The sequence below is a fragment of the Podarcis liolepis genome (assembly GCF_965112155.1).
Source record: "Podarcis liolepis genome assembly, chromosome: 16".
In the NCBI taxonomy this organism is placed as follows: Eukaryota; Metazoa; Chordata; class Lepidosauria; order Squamata; family Lacertidae; genus Podarcis; species Podarcis liolepis.
Window position 1 is genome coordinate 23,858,712 of NC_139567.1, and position 14,547 is coordinate 23,873,258.

The window sequence follows — 14,547 nt, forward strand, 5'->3', positions numbered from 1 at the left end:
CTTACTGTACCCTTTCTAACTGACACTGAACAACGACAGCTTCTTTTTGCTAAGCAAACAGTGCCAGTGTTTCCCCAAGAGACATGGGGTTCAGGAAAAACATCTCCGACTTCCTCGAGCCAAGAAGCCCGCACATTGCTCTGGGGTTTCATTTACTCTGAAGAGCATTTTTGCACAGAACTCTGAAAGCATTTCTGAATCCCCTTCTGTACCATTTCTGTACACATGTGAGAATGTTGTTCAGGGAATGTAGAAAAGAGAAGACAGCCATTTTAAAACTGAATGCACATTTTAGCCAAACTAGGGAATTGCAGATGTGGGGGGGGGAGGGGGGAGAGAGAACCAATGCACCCCAAAGAAACTGTTAAGTATGGCATGTGAAAATGCTTTCAACTCTCAAAGTGCACAGAATTGACTGAAGAGCAAGGATGTAATTGTCTGTGCATTCTGCCCCCCCATGCTTTAAATAAAAGTTGGCACAAAAATTGCACTTTCGCAAACATGTTCTCCTTCAATGAGGCACAACCCTTTCCCTGTGACACTTCCAACACCTGTTTATCCATTTTTACAGGCTTCATTCCCAGCTGTTCCTCTGTTGCCTTGGGATCCACAGTTTAACTGGGCGGTCTGACAAGGGACAAATCCACAGTCTAAGGGGTTGTTTCTCTGTAAGGCTTCCCAGCCAAACTGCTGTGTTCTAAGATACAGCATGGAATCCAAAGTCTTGCCTGAATACTGCTGGATTCACTATTGCAGCTGTATTTTGGAGGTAAAATGTAAAAAGAAGAAGAAATGGTTGGAAGCCCCTTGAAAACATCTTTGAAACTCAGTTTTGACATGGGAATTTAAAGGTACTTGGGCTGTTGCCTCCTTTTCTAAACACTCCCTAGAGAGAAAGCAAGCTCCAAGTTTAATTCCTAGCATCTCCACCAGCCAAGCAGAGCTGGAAGAAACTCCTTGCCTGAAACCTTGGGACAATATTGATTTAGATAGACCAGCGATCTGACTGGTAGAAGGCAGCTCCCTAAGGCCCTCCTTGAGGTGGAGTGGGGTGGGGGGAAGGAAAGTTAATATGAAAGTCATTGCAATTCGCAGCCAATTTTCCTCCGGCTTCTCTTGATACGGTGCACGTGCAGATCCAAGTGCACGAGGCCCATGGTTGCGCTTTGACTCTGTCCAACAGGGAAACAACCACAACCCTCCCCTTACTTAATTAAAGTGGTGCACAATAGCTCGCCATGGCAACCCTTCTCTCTCTCGAGGAGCTGCTCAGGCCCCCGGGGCAACTCGGCAACTAATGACTTCATAGAGGACCTTCTCAGGGATCCTTCCCACTGAAACGGAACCCCTCTCTCTGGCTGTCTCACAAATACACACGTTTCACATGGTTTCCTGGACCACAGGCGGGAAGCACCTACCGCAAAGGACCACCACCAGCAGGGAAGAGGCGGCGGCCACCTTCGTTAGCGCAGCCATGGCTCCTGGAAAGGCAGACTCGGCTGGGTCTCCTTTCTCCACCAGATCTAGTAGCTTAGTCGCCGCGCAACTGGATCCGGGCGGGAGGAGGAGGAGGCGCTGGGTTGGAACCGACCGATGGGAGCAGCCGGACCAGAAGGAGGCAGGGATCAGGGAGGGCAAAGGTGCACCGTTCAAAGTCCCTTCCTGGCACTCCTCCTCTCGCAAGGCTTTTCAGCACCAGGGAGAGAGCCCGCGGGTCGCCGCCCTCTTTGGACAGCTCCGCGCTGGAGTAGGCGCTGGGCTGGAACTCGCCGATGGGAGCAGATGGGGTTCCCGGAGGGCAGCGGTGCACTTTTAACTGACTCGACTCCCGCGTAGCGGGTTTCAGCACCACGGACAGCTCCTGCGGGTCGCCGCCCTCTTTGGACAGCTCCGCGACGGGCGGGCAGGGTCGGGGTTACCTGGCGAGGGCGACAGCGCCGGCTGTCCCTTCCCAGCTGTGGGCATCACCAGCCCCTTGGAGGCGCCTGCGCTGCGCTGCCCTGCCCCGCCTGTGCTCAGCCCAACGGTTCGGGGGAAGGGAGGCGAGCGACAGAGGACAGCAGGGGTCTTTGGAGAGCCGCTGGGCCCGCTTCCTACAGCCCCGCGGCGCGAACGGAGACGGGGAGAGGCCCGAGATGGAGGGGCTCCGCAGCCACCAACCCTCGCCGTCGCCACCCTCGCCGCCACCTCCAGCTCCGAGCCTCCCCACAGGAACAATGCATCTCAAGCCGTGTGCTGGAGCCCAGCCTCCTGCGCCGGCTCTGCGTGGCTGGGACGGCTTGTGCCCGCCTTACGAGAGCGCGAGGGTGGGTGGAGGAGGAGGAGGAGGAGTGCCGCCGCCTCCCTTCTCCGAGCCGTGCCTGGATTGGGAACAGCCCCTCAGGACAAGCATGCGCAGACCTCTCTTTGGCAGAAGCAGGCATCCCCCTCCCATCAGGAGAGCGAGACTCCCTTTTCCCGATGAATTGGGGGGGTGGGGCGTTTCCTGCCTCTTTCCAAGCCAGCTGCTCCCAGAGCCTCTTCACATCTACACCACCCCTTCAGGGTTGTGCGCTGGGGCGGGGAAGGAACCATGTGCCACCTTTATTTCCTTGGATAAAAGGTGGGATATAAATCCAGCCAATCCATCACTAATTTAAATGTGCTTTGAATGTATGGTGTGGATGTAGCCAAATCCAAGGTTCACTTTCTCTGCTGAAATCTTTCATAAGCAAACAGCAGCAGGCAAAATGGAAAAAAAAGACCCTTTTCTGGAACAAAATGAGTCTGGCAAGGAGAGCAAAAGAGAAAGAGAGGGAGGCTGAAGGGACTGCTGCCTCCAGAGCCCCCAAAGCGCCCATCATCCTAAATGATTTCCATGGAATCCGATGTTCTTCAGTGTTTGAGTGCACAGCAATGCCTGGCATCCTGCCAGTGTTCCCTGGCAGGGGAGCCATGCTTCTCTGCTGTGGTTTCCTAAAGGTGGTAGCTAGTCGGGAGTGGCAGCAGTGGCCTGTAACAAGTCCATGTGACTGCCATTGGGAAAGCTCCAAAGGTCACTCTTGCAGCTGGAAAGGCTGAGAAAGCCTCTGTTCTCATAGATCCGGCTTGAGCCCAAAGGGTTTAGTGGCAGGAGCTGGCTGGGTCTCTTCCATCTGGAGAGGAGCCACAATTCCCATCACACGCATCTCCAACTCTGCAGGGCAGTCTGTGGTCAAACCTGAATGGATTTAGAAGGAGGGGATGCTCATTAGATCAAGCCAGGGTAGACGGGGATATACTGACAGATTGCTGGTTGATTTGCAGTAAATTGGCAAGAATTGCAGACTCTCAGTTGTTTAACAGCAACAGGAACTAAATGACCTGCTCGCACCCAGTTGCATTGCTGGAATGAAGAAATATGTTGATGCTGCTTGTGGTTATGAAAGTGGCAAAAGTGGAGTGGGCATTTTGTGTGCTCAGTTCTGTTTTAGTACCCAAATCATATTCCTGGGCTCAGAACTATTTAATTTGTTAATAAGTGTTTATCTTTTGCATCCAGCTTCAGCTGATGGATTTGGCTTGGGGGGGGGGGTCCTAGTAAAACACACACACACAAAAAACCAACCAAATTGAGCAAAACTCTCCATTAGATGATTTTGCAACCATGTATTTCAACCTCTCTCTCTCTTCTGCTTTCATAGAAGTAGAAAGTTCCCACCGCCTTGTCTCTGGCAACAAGAAAGTGCAGGAAGGGCCACTGGATGGCTGGCCTCCAAACTAGACCTGGCCAAGAGAGAGGGCTATTCTCAGAAACCCTAAGCATACCCAGCTGTCGTGTCTCTTTAAGCCAAGCCTACACATCAAAAGCAGTTCTCAGAATAAATGTATTACGCCGTAAATGTTACCCCCTTCCCTGGAAAGCAGTTGCTGCTATCTGAAGCAAGCAGGCTAGAAAACAGGGTTATATCCCTGCCTGGGGTTGGCTTTTAGAAGGCATCAATCAGCTCTACATGCCTGTCCTCAATGCAATTTCCATTTCTTTCGTACCTGGTTGTGTTTGTGGGCTTCATTGCATCTCAAGGCACATATTTACATAAGAGCAGATATGTGCCAAATACAAGGGATCATGTTTGCTTAAACAACACATTTTGAATTAATGTTACATGGCACCCTGTTCTTCGGTTATGTAAGATAAAACGCACATCTCCCTGAACATCTGCCAGGGGTGCCATAATTACTTGGTTGAATGCTGCCTGCTGATCCTGAATTCACTGTCCATGATGGCTGGGACTGATGGGAGTTGTATTCCTCAAGAACTTGGAGGGCTGCAGGTTCCTCATCTTCTTAAGCCCTTTCAGCTCTGTCATTCTATTAGTATTATTTACAAATTCTTAATCATTTTATGCATACCAATTACATTTTTTTTAAAAAAAAAACTTCCATTTTTTTCTTCCCTTGGAGATATCATCAAAACTAAATAAAGCCTGGGAAACATGTGATCATCTATTTATTTGTTTTTTTCTCTTGGAGTCATCTGCATTTTGTCTGCAGTTCACCTCATATAATCTATCCTGGGCCTAGTGGGTGGATATTGCTCAGCACTGCTTTATATAGATCTTCAGAATCTGTTAAATCAGGTGGCTTGCACTCTTGTCTGACAGCCATATGCTCACAGAAGCACTGTGAAATCATGTCTGTTTGCAGCAGGCCAGGTTCCTGTCAGGAAATGCAAGCCCCTGGATGTGAGAGGGGATGTGGGCCAGCAGAGAGCATTCATCACAGAGCAGAAGCAGTGAAGAAAAGACAGGATGTTTTCACCTGTGATTAAGAAAGAACCTGGATGGAACACTCTGACTCAACTCCTATAAATGGCCTACTTTCACTCTCAGGAACATGGCAAATTTTGGCTCTCTGGAGTAAACTGTTCTGTCCCCAAGTCCAAGGCATGGTGAGTCCGTGGGTGCCAGGCAAGAATATGTTTCCTGTTCAAGTTGTTCATGGCAAACGAAGTCCATTAGGAGTTGTTTGTCTGTCTTACACCACCCTTTCAAAAGGTGCCCAGTCATTGTGAACAAGCAGTGATGTTTTGGAGGGTCCTTTGACAATAACTTATTCATGATCCACCTTCAGTGAGTCCACCTTCTGACCACCATTATAATCAGCTCCACCTCTTCCTGGCCACCACAGTTTTCTGGGCCTGAGGAAGAGGCAGGGCAACAAGCAGCCATTTATTTATGTACAGCATTTATCATTACATATCTACCCTCCTTTCATCTTAGAAGGCATACATGGCTCTCCCTCCCCCCTCCATTTTATCATCATGACTGCCCTGTGAGGTAGGGTTAGGATGCTGGACTAGATGGGCTGCTGGTTTTCTTATGTTTTTATGTGCAGATTTTTTTGTTGGCTGATTCTCACTGTTTTAATACAGTGATCACACTTGTTTTCATTCCATCCGACTGACATTATGTGAAGAAAGAGCCAGAAGCTGTCATTAAAGTCATTGCTATCCACTCCCCATTTCCTCCAGCCTTCTGTATGCTCATTAAGCAAGTGCTCTTTTGCAGGAGAAAGTTTCCCCCCCACCCCACCAAAGGGCAAGAGGTCCCTGTATGGCTGGTGAAGGCTCAACCCTCTTTGGTCTTTCAGCCAGAGATAGCACACACACACACACACACACACACACACACACACACACACACAGAGAGAGAGAGAGAGAGAGAGAGAGAGAGAGAGAGAGCGCACACTGGAAACATTGATGAATATGAATTGTGAATGCTACAGAGAGCGGAACCGCTCTTTGTCAGGGGTTGCTATGGGAACACCATCCCAGCCAGGGCAACACAGGCACACAACACACACACACACACACACACACACACGGTCTGACACTTCTGTAGCAGAAGGGGGGGGATGATCAAAGATGCCCAACATTTCTGCCTTCAACAATTCCTCTGATTTCTCTGTGATGCCTTATTATAGGCTGGAATCAAGAAAGAAAACCTGAGCAGGGATGCCTGGGCCTCATGCAGTTACTGGCAGATGGCTTCCCTGTCAACCATTAGAACAATTGCAGAAATGCCTTTCATTGTGCAAAGAGAAATATTAGCCATGCCTTGCCACTCCTGGCTGCCAGGGGGTTGAGAGAGACCCAGATCTATCAGCAGCTGCTCACCATTCATCATGTACTGGTGGGTTACTCTTTCAGCTGCTTAAATCTGGGGATAGGACTGTCCTGAATAGAGTCTGCCTTCTTCAGCAGAGGTCTCTAGGGCGCAAAAAAAGCACAAGGGCTCCAGCAGCAGAAAGGACCAATTTCAGTGGTGGAGGATCTGCCTTAGCATGTGAAAGCTTAGTCCCTGACAGCAACTCTAGGTAGGGCTGGGAAGAGACCCCTGCCTCAAACCTTCTACTGGTCTGACTCAGTAGAAGGCACCTCCTTATGCTGCTCCATACTAGACCAGGGCAAGAGCCCAGTGAGAAGGGCAAAGAATAAAGGGGAGGCTACTGTGCCCCACCTTCTTGTTCTTTCCTATATCTTTCCAACAAAAAACCATTTGCAGATCATTTCCACAAAATAATGAGGGTGCCTTCATACTGTAGCTGTTTTCAGGTGGTATTTGGCCACACAGTAGCAAATTCAGGGCACTCTTTTAAGTTGATTTGTGCAATAAATCAGCATCCCCAAAAGATGGGACTTCTTGTGAGATGATTTGTTTCATGTCAGCTCTCACTCGCCCTTTCTCTAAACTAAAAAGTCCCAAATGCTGTAACTGTTCCTCGTATGGAAGTCACTCCATCATTTTAATTGCCCTTTTCTGAACCTTTTCCAACTCTACAACCAGAACTGTACACAGTATTCTTTCATGACCCCTGGCCTCAGGAAGTTGTGGGTGTTATTTGGAGGCACTCACTGCCAAAAGAAAGGAAGAGAACTCCATGTTTCTTGTCTGTGTGTCTCTAGACAGATGGACCACCGGGACTTTCTCAGAAATATACAGAGAACAAACACCACATCCCATGCTTTGAGGAACAGTTCCATATGAAGCCATCTGTTAGCATGGCTGATCTTAGCCCATTCTTCCACCTATGGAGACTACAGGTGCTAGAAGAACCTAGTGGTGGTTATCACACAAAGAACGATCACCTCTGTTGTGCTTTATCAGTGCAGCTCTGCATCTCCATCCATAGAGGGTGCATGAAGACTCAGCAGGTGGCGCTGTCTCTTCCCTGAAGCTTCCTTTGTCTGGCAGGATGGCTACAAAGTTATGTAGTGAGCCTGATGTGAGTCATCAATAGTGCTCAGGTCAGGGCAGGTCTTATACCTTTCAAATTTAAGTGGTGCCCTGTGCAAGGCCAAAATTCAATACACACACCCCACTTCTTGCATTTTCTTCTGTGCATGCTCTACAGCACCCCTCTCAGTGTGATGCCCTGTGTGCGGAAGCTGCCCTAAATCTGCCTCTGCACAGGTAGCCATCAGCATCATGTGAAAATATGCCTGAAGATTGCCAGGCAAAGTGAGCACATTGAAAACCCAGGTACAATGAAACATACAAACAAAAAGCCTCTGCCCCACCAAATTAAAAAGCATCACTTTCCAGCTGACTTACCAACAACCAGTCTGAACAGAAATACCTTTCAGAGCCACAGTCTCTGCACTAATCTGGGAATTTGCCTTCCAAGCACAATATTTTCTTTCCACAAATAGCCAGTGCGGGTCCTCTGACTCATAACAGGAGGAGCCTGTCCTCAGGGGGGTCAGGGACTGTAATTCTCCACCCCATGCAGTGGACCCTTGTGTCTCCATCTCCATGGGGAGAAGCAGCTCCTATTGAAGCAAATTGGGGCTCCCCCCAAGGCCAGTAGCAGGAGTAGAGGAGGGGAAATCTGGAAATCTGGAGGTCTAGATTCAGAACTGGGGCCCCCAGATAGGCTCTTTTTGGAAGAATGAAAGAAAATCTTACATTCAAGAGAATACCAAAAAGTTCCAAAATGCTGTTACATTTCCTTGCAGGGGAGCTGCTGCAGTCCCTTGATCATTTTGGTTGTGCTTGACTGATTTAACCCATCAGCTTCTATATACTCTACTGTACCAAAAAAGGTGAGTTTTTCTTAACCCGGCATCTAAAAAGTTGGATTGAGACACACTTCAGTGAAGAGGTAATTTCACAGGCATGGAGGAGACACCCCCTAAAAAGATCATACATTGACAATTCCAGGAATTCAGAACTGCCAGATCTCCTATCGATGAGGAAATGCCACTTATTTTTTCTAAATATTGTGTGAGAAATGTGCTTCATTGGTTCCTTAGAAATATTAAATTTAACAAAAGATGGGAACAGAGAGATGGCAAGAGAAATGATAGCAGAAGGCAGTGTGTGAGAGAGATCATAGGCTGAATTTGTGCTTTAGGTAAAGAAAGTGATGGGGACTGGGGATCAGAGATAAATTGGGCTCTTCAAAAACATGAAAGATTCAGATTCCAACATGGGATGAAATCCGCCCATAAGTATTATAGTAAACAGAAAAGACAAGAGGAGGCAATAACAGCAAACCCAAAATCAATGTTCATGGTTAACTAACAATTTCTAACAGCCTAATACAACCTGGAAATGCTTCGATGCAAGTGAAATTCAGCATTTAGCCACACAGAGTCAGCAAGGAGCAGCATGAAAGGATTCCTACGGGCAACCATGGGTCTCATGCCATTGTCAGGAAGAATGCGGCAACAAAAGGACAACCTCTGGTCTTTTAGCAACAATTCTCAAAGGTTTATGGTATCCTTCTTCTGGGCATGTTTTTAATGAGACTGGACTAATAAGACAAGCATTTCCTGATAACAGCAAAAGTTTGTGCATCTCATGAGTGCTGAAACGAGTTTTTTTTAAAGTGATCCCTCTTTGGGAAACACTAACCTGAGAATGTGAAGTGCTTTTGCAGCACCGACTTCTAAACATGTTTATGAAGGTTACAGCAGCTATTCTGAGAGCTAGTCTGGAAGATTCATGCGTGCAAGGAGGGAGGGGCTCATGGCTTACTTACCATTTGGCTCAAGCAGATTTTTAACTACTCTAGAGTGCTTAAAATCCCACCAAACAGCTGGTTTGAAACACTTATTAAGAACTTAAGAGCCACCTGCTGGATCAGGCCAAAGGCCCATCTAGTCCAGCATCACAGTGGCCAACTAGATGCCTGTGGGAAGCATGCGAACAGGACCTGAGTGCAACACAACTTTCTCCCCACCTCTGATTCCCAGCCACTGGCCTTCAGAGATATGCTGCCTCCAACAGTGGTGGGAGAACACAGCCCTTGTGGCTGGTCGCCACAGATCAGTGCATCCGCCACAAACTTGTCTAAACCCAGTAGTGGGCAGTGGGATGGGGTGACACTAACCCCACAGCAGCTGACCCGGGCGACACTGGGGCAAGGCAGGAGTGAGACCAGGATTGTGCAGGTGCACAAGTGGAGCCCATGTGGCACACTTGCCGGTGTGTCTTCACAGCCACACCCATGTCAGAGCCCTCCCATGTCCCCGTGAAGTGCAGTGTTGGGAGCGGGTCTCAGCAGATCTGCCCCATCATACTGACTGCTGCTGGATATTAAAGCAGTCCAGGTTGGTGGCCATCACTGCATCCCAAGTGACTAAATTCCAAAGGTTAACTGTGAGGTGTGTGAAGAAGTCCATCCTTTGGTCTTTCCTGGGTCTCCCAAGAGTCAGCTCATACAGAGACTACAAAGGAAGTCCACCCAAGCTGGTCACTGCAAGTATGAAATAGGCTGAAATCATAGAATCATGGGATGGTAGAGTTGGAAGGGACCAGAGGATGATCTAGTTCAACTCCCTGCAATGCAGGAATGTTTCAACCAACAAGGGGGTTGAACCCATGACCCTGAGATTAAGAGTCTCATGCTTTACTGACTGAGCTATCCCTCCACCCAGCTGTTAGGATTCTTGCTCCGTGTTTGCAGTCATGGGATTGTTGTCTATCACATGATGGTGTATGTTTTCATTCCACAGAGTGGGAAGTGAAGGAGACAGGATGTTTTGGTATTACTGTGTTCTGTGAAGTGGGACTATTTTCCTTTGTTCTTTCTCTTTGCTGTATGATGAGAAAGAGGAAGGAGCTAAAACAGAATGCTCCGAGTGTATTAGCCAAATGCTATGCTACTGAGTTCTGTTACGCAAACTGCAAATACTCTGTGGATCCCTAAGTGTGCTGATGCTTCTTGGTATCAGTCACTGTGATGTTCGGGCTGAAGAAAGCTTTTGAAGCTCCCGAATGAAAGACCAGGAGGGAGAGAACATGCCAGTTGGGCATGTGTCTCTACCAGGGTTCTACACAAGTGTAGGACGATCCTAACACCATCTACCCCTTCCCACAGCTGACAATGGACTCTGCTCATATTTCCTTCAGTTTGGGTAGCTGTTTTCTTCCTCTTCCCCCTCCCCAAACTCTACATTAATCCAGGGCTTCAGAACATCTGCTGCTTCACCAGCTCCAAGGAGTCCCAAGGATCCGAAAAACCCTCTCATAGGAGTGTTGAAGTCATGGTTGGGAGAGGGGAGACCAGCTCCTACTTACTGCTGCCATGATCTCAGTTCTCTCCTGACTCTAACAATTGCTGACCACATTTTCAACTGGCCTATTGACCACAGGGCCCTCTCTCTAATACACAGTCATTATATTCTGCTAAAGGTGATGCGTTACAAATAGGCAGATCACAGATTCTGCACACACTGACTATTGCTGGAGTGTTATGTGTCGGGGTTGGAAAAAATGACTGTAAAACAGATAAGTGGGATATGGTCAGAAAAATCTGGGAGTGGTTAACTTTGGTTCAGTGAAGAGAGATGCTGAAGAGCAGAGAGAATCATCAGGTGCAATTAGATAATTGGTGCCTGTTAACAGCTTATGGAAAAAGAGAACTGGAAATAACAGTGTTGGAATGGGTGACCTATTTTTTCAAAGATATAATTTGCAAAGTGGGGAAATCTCATAGGTATAAAAAGGAAAAAAATGCTTCCTTCCCCTTTTTAGCTGTTTTGATGTTAAAACAAAGGTATGTGTGGAATTGTTACTATTTGGTAATGTTATAAGCAAATCTATTTTTGTTTGTTTGTTTGTATTTTTTCTGAAGAACAAGTCTCTCTCTCTGTGTGTGTGTGTGTGTGTGTGTGTGTGTGTGTATCCACATTAACATTAACTTAACCATACAATGCACAACAGCTTAAAAAGGTAAAGGGACCCTGACCATTAGGTCCAGTCGTGACCGACTCTGGGGTTGCGGCGCTCATCTCGCTTTATTGGCCGAGGGAGCTGGCGTACAGCTTCCGGGTCATGTGGCCAGCATGACTAAGCCGCTTCTGGCGAACCAGAGCAGCGCATGGAAACGCCGTTAACCTTCCCACCGGAGTGGTACCTATTTATCTACTTGCACTTTGATGTGCTTTCAAACTGCTAGGTTGGCAGGAAAGGGACCGAGCAACGGAAGCTCACCCCGTCGCAGGGATTCGAACCGCCAGCCTTCTGATCGGCAAGTCCTAGGCTGTGTGGTTTAACTCACAGTGCCACCCGCGTCCCTCTATCACAACAGCTTACTACATGTTAAATGAGAAAATACACAAACAGGCTAAATACATCCATTTAGCAACCACCATCAGGGGCTGCAGATACCCGAGACGCCTTCTTGCATTATGTGGCTGATCAGCTTGCTGTAATACAACTGCAAATTCTACATTTTTTTTGGGGGGGGGGTTAGATTTATGGTGCAATGAAATTATTTTTTCAAAATAAATTTAAATGCCACTGTTTGGGATAGCTTAGTCAGTAGAGCATGAGACTCTTAATCTCAGAGTTGTGGGTTCAAGCCCTACGCTGGGGAAAAGATCCCTGCATTGTAGGGGGTTGAACCTGTAGATGACCCCACGGTCCCTTCCAACTCTATGATTCCCTGATTACACAGACATACAAATACCAATTTGCCTCTCTTCTCCACTGCCCTCTCACACCACCCCAGCCCTTTCTGCAGCCTCTCACCTTTCACTGCTCTTGTGTCTCCCTTTGTTATCACCTTCCCACCCCCCACTGCCTTTTATCTCTCCCTACCATTGCTCAGATCCCCCTCCCTTTTCCCTCTGGACTCTGACCTGTAGTGATTCTCTCTACCTTCCCTTCTTCCATTATCCCACAGTCCCAAAGCCTTAGTCTCTCTCCCACCCTTCTCTTACTGCCCTCACTCACCTCCAGCCACACCCCTTACTTTCTTCTTTCGTTTACAGCCATACTTCGGGTTACAGATGCTTCAGGTTGCATTTTTTCAGGTTACAGGACTGCCGAAACCCGGAAGTACCGGAACGGGTTACTTCTGGGTTTCGGAGGTTGTGCATGCGCAGAAGGGCTAAATTGTGCTTTGCGCATGTGCAGAAGCACCGAATCACAAACCATGCATGCGCAGATGCGCCGCTGCGAGTTGCGAATGCTGCAGGTTGAGAACATGCATCCCTTACGGATCACATTCACAAACTGAGTGTCCACTGTATTTCTTTGTTTTTGAATATTTGCACCCCTCTCTCCAGCCAAAAAGGCTTCCAGAGCAGCTTACAATCAAAACAAGACAGCCTCTACCCTCAGGCTTACAAGCTGAAAAAAGACAACACACAAGGGAAAAGGAACTGGGAGGGAAGAGGAAAATCAAAACTCAAGCACCAATTTATAAACAGTTGTCTAAACAGCTTTCTAAAGAGTTGTTTCAGGTGCAGGCAGTAGCAGGTGGAGCAGGGCTTCTGGCAAAGCTGATGGAATGAGTCTTCTGCTTCCCATCTTTCCCACTGAGGCAGTCTGAGGGAATGGCTCTTCCCAGGTGATGGTAGAGGGAGAGTTGATTACTTATCAGTAACCAAGGGGAAAAGAACTCCCATTTTCACAAAAAAGCACACTTCATAGTCCCCCTGATGACTCAAGCAGGCAATATACAAATCCATTTGGACTTAAATATGACAAGCCCAGTCTAGAGCTGGAAGAAGCCGGGGGGGGGGGAAGAGGCACATCTAACAAGTACTGAAATAGCTGGGGATGGGGGAGGAACTTGATTCAGATTGCATTTAAAGGTGAATCTATCAAATTCATTTTTGAAAAACAACATGAGAACAAAAAAACTGTTCTTCTTCAAAATTCACACTTCTCTGACTAATGTTCACACACACACACACATATATATATATTCATATACTAATATATATGAATATATTAGGGTGTGCATAGAAATGACTATATTAGTGAAAACAATATGCACAAAATTGCACTATATTAAAAGCAATTGCTTGCAAAAATAAATAAATGTGTACACTGGTGACCACTGCAATTAGGTGAAATTTGCAGTAAAATCCTAGTGAATTTTCATGAGGATTCTCCACCTCCCCCCCTCAAAAAAACCCAAAATGCTGCAGAAATGTGGAAAACTTTAGATTGGAGAAATAATGAGAAAGTGAGAAAAGCAAAATTGACAGAGCCTCCCACTCCTGACAAAAGATTCCATCCCTAACAGCACAGGATAAAAAGGGACATCATATCTCTTTCCAACACCCTCATGGCAAACCAGCCCCAGAGGCGAATTTAGGGGAGCACATCCACCTTGGGTGCACTAGGCGTAGAGCCTTGGGGGTGTTGCAGAAGACTCTGCAACTATTACATAGAACTGAGTGCGAGAGGTGGGGGGAAGCTGAATTTTGGTGTTGCACAGGGCGCCACTGATATTTGAGGCCCCAAGGACTCCCACTGCCAGCCGGCTACTGCAAAGTCAGAAAAGAGAAGCCCATGCCTACTGGTGGCTGCATACAAGCAGCAGGCAAGGGCAGAGGCCCGAAGTGGGCAAAGCAAATGGATATGGCTCTTACCTTTGTATGGTAGGTGATGTCCCAGCCATGCAAAAGGCAATGAGGCTCCTCCATGCAAATCTCTCCATCCACACAAGCAAGAGGCACCACCCTGGTGAAAGGACACCTTCTAGATATGCAAAAGCACTCGAGGAGGGAGCCACTGAGAGGCGTGGCTTAGGGAGACGGGGGTGTGGCCTGGGGAAGAGTGGGCGTGGCCTGGGGTAGGTCCTGAGGGTCAGTCAGAGAAGGCTGGAGGGCCAATTTCAGGCCCCTTCCTGAAACTGAGGATTCCCACCTGTAGGCTAGATGGGCAAATATCTCACCTAGCCAGCTTACAAATGCACAGTGAGAAGCATATCTATACCTATATAATTTCAGGCTTAGTATCATTACCCTCTTCCTGTCTCCCAGTTGTTCTTTTCGCAACCTGCATTTGCTAGGAAGATGCTTGGTCTCCTGTCCCACTGCCTGGGGAGGATGCTTTGTAATTGCATTAAAAATAGATTGCAGGCTGCCTACATTTACCGAGCAGCACGAGCCACACCTTTCAACAACGAGGCTGACATTGTCTTTGGCTACAGTTAGGCAACTTGACGCACTGTAGGGAGTGAATCATTCGCTGCTGATATCCAAAAGCTCTTTGTTTCCTTGAATGAAATTATCCACTTTTCTCTCTCCACACCCACCCTTCCCCTGGTCTCATGCGC

At 47.6% G+C, this 14,547-nt stretch overlaps 1 protein-coding gene across 5 annotated transcripts in view; it reads right to left on the reverse strand.

The window, feature by feature from the left end:
- The window catches only part of SCN3B (sodium voltage-gated channel beta subunit 3), a 25,694-nt gene extending 11,430 nt beyond the window's left edge, over positions 1-14,264 (reverse strand). The window contains exons 1-2 of one of the 5 annotated variants that reach the window (XM_083481216.1): positions 13,859-14,264; positions 1,419-3,199 (exon numbers count right to left, since the gene is read on the reverse strand). In XM_083481216.1, coding sequence (XP_083337342.1) covers positions 1,419-1,476 — 58 coding nt within the window. In that variant the 5' untranslated portion in view covers positions 1,477-3,199; positions 13,859-14,264. Of the gene's footprint in view, positions 1-1,418; positions 3,200-12,206; positions 12,224-13,858 lie in introns of those variants that run through there. The other 4 variants (XM_083481215.1, XM_083481218.1, XM_083481217.1 and 1 more) reach the window with 4 other exon arrangements.
- Between the last annotated feature and the right edge of the window lie 283 nt (positions 14,265-14,547).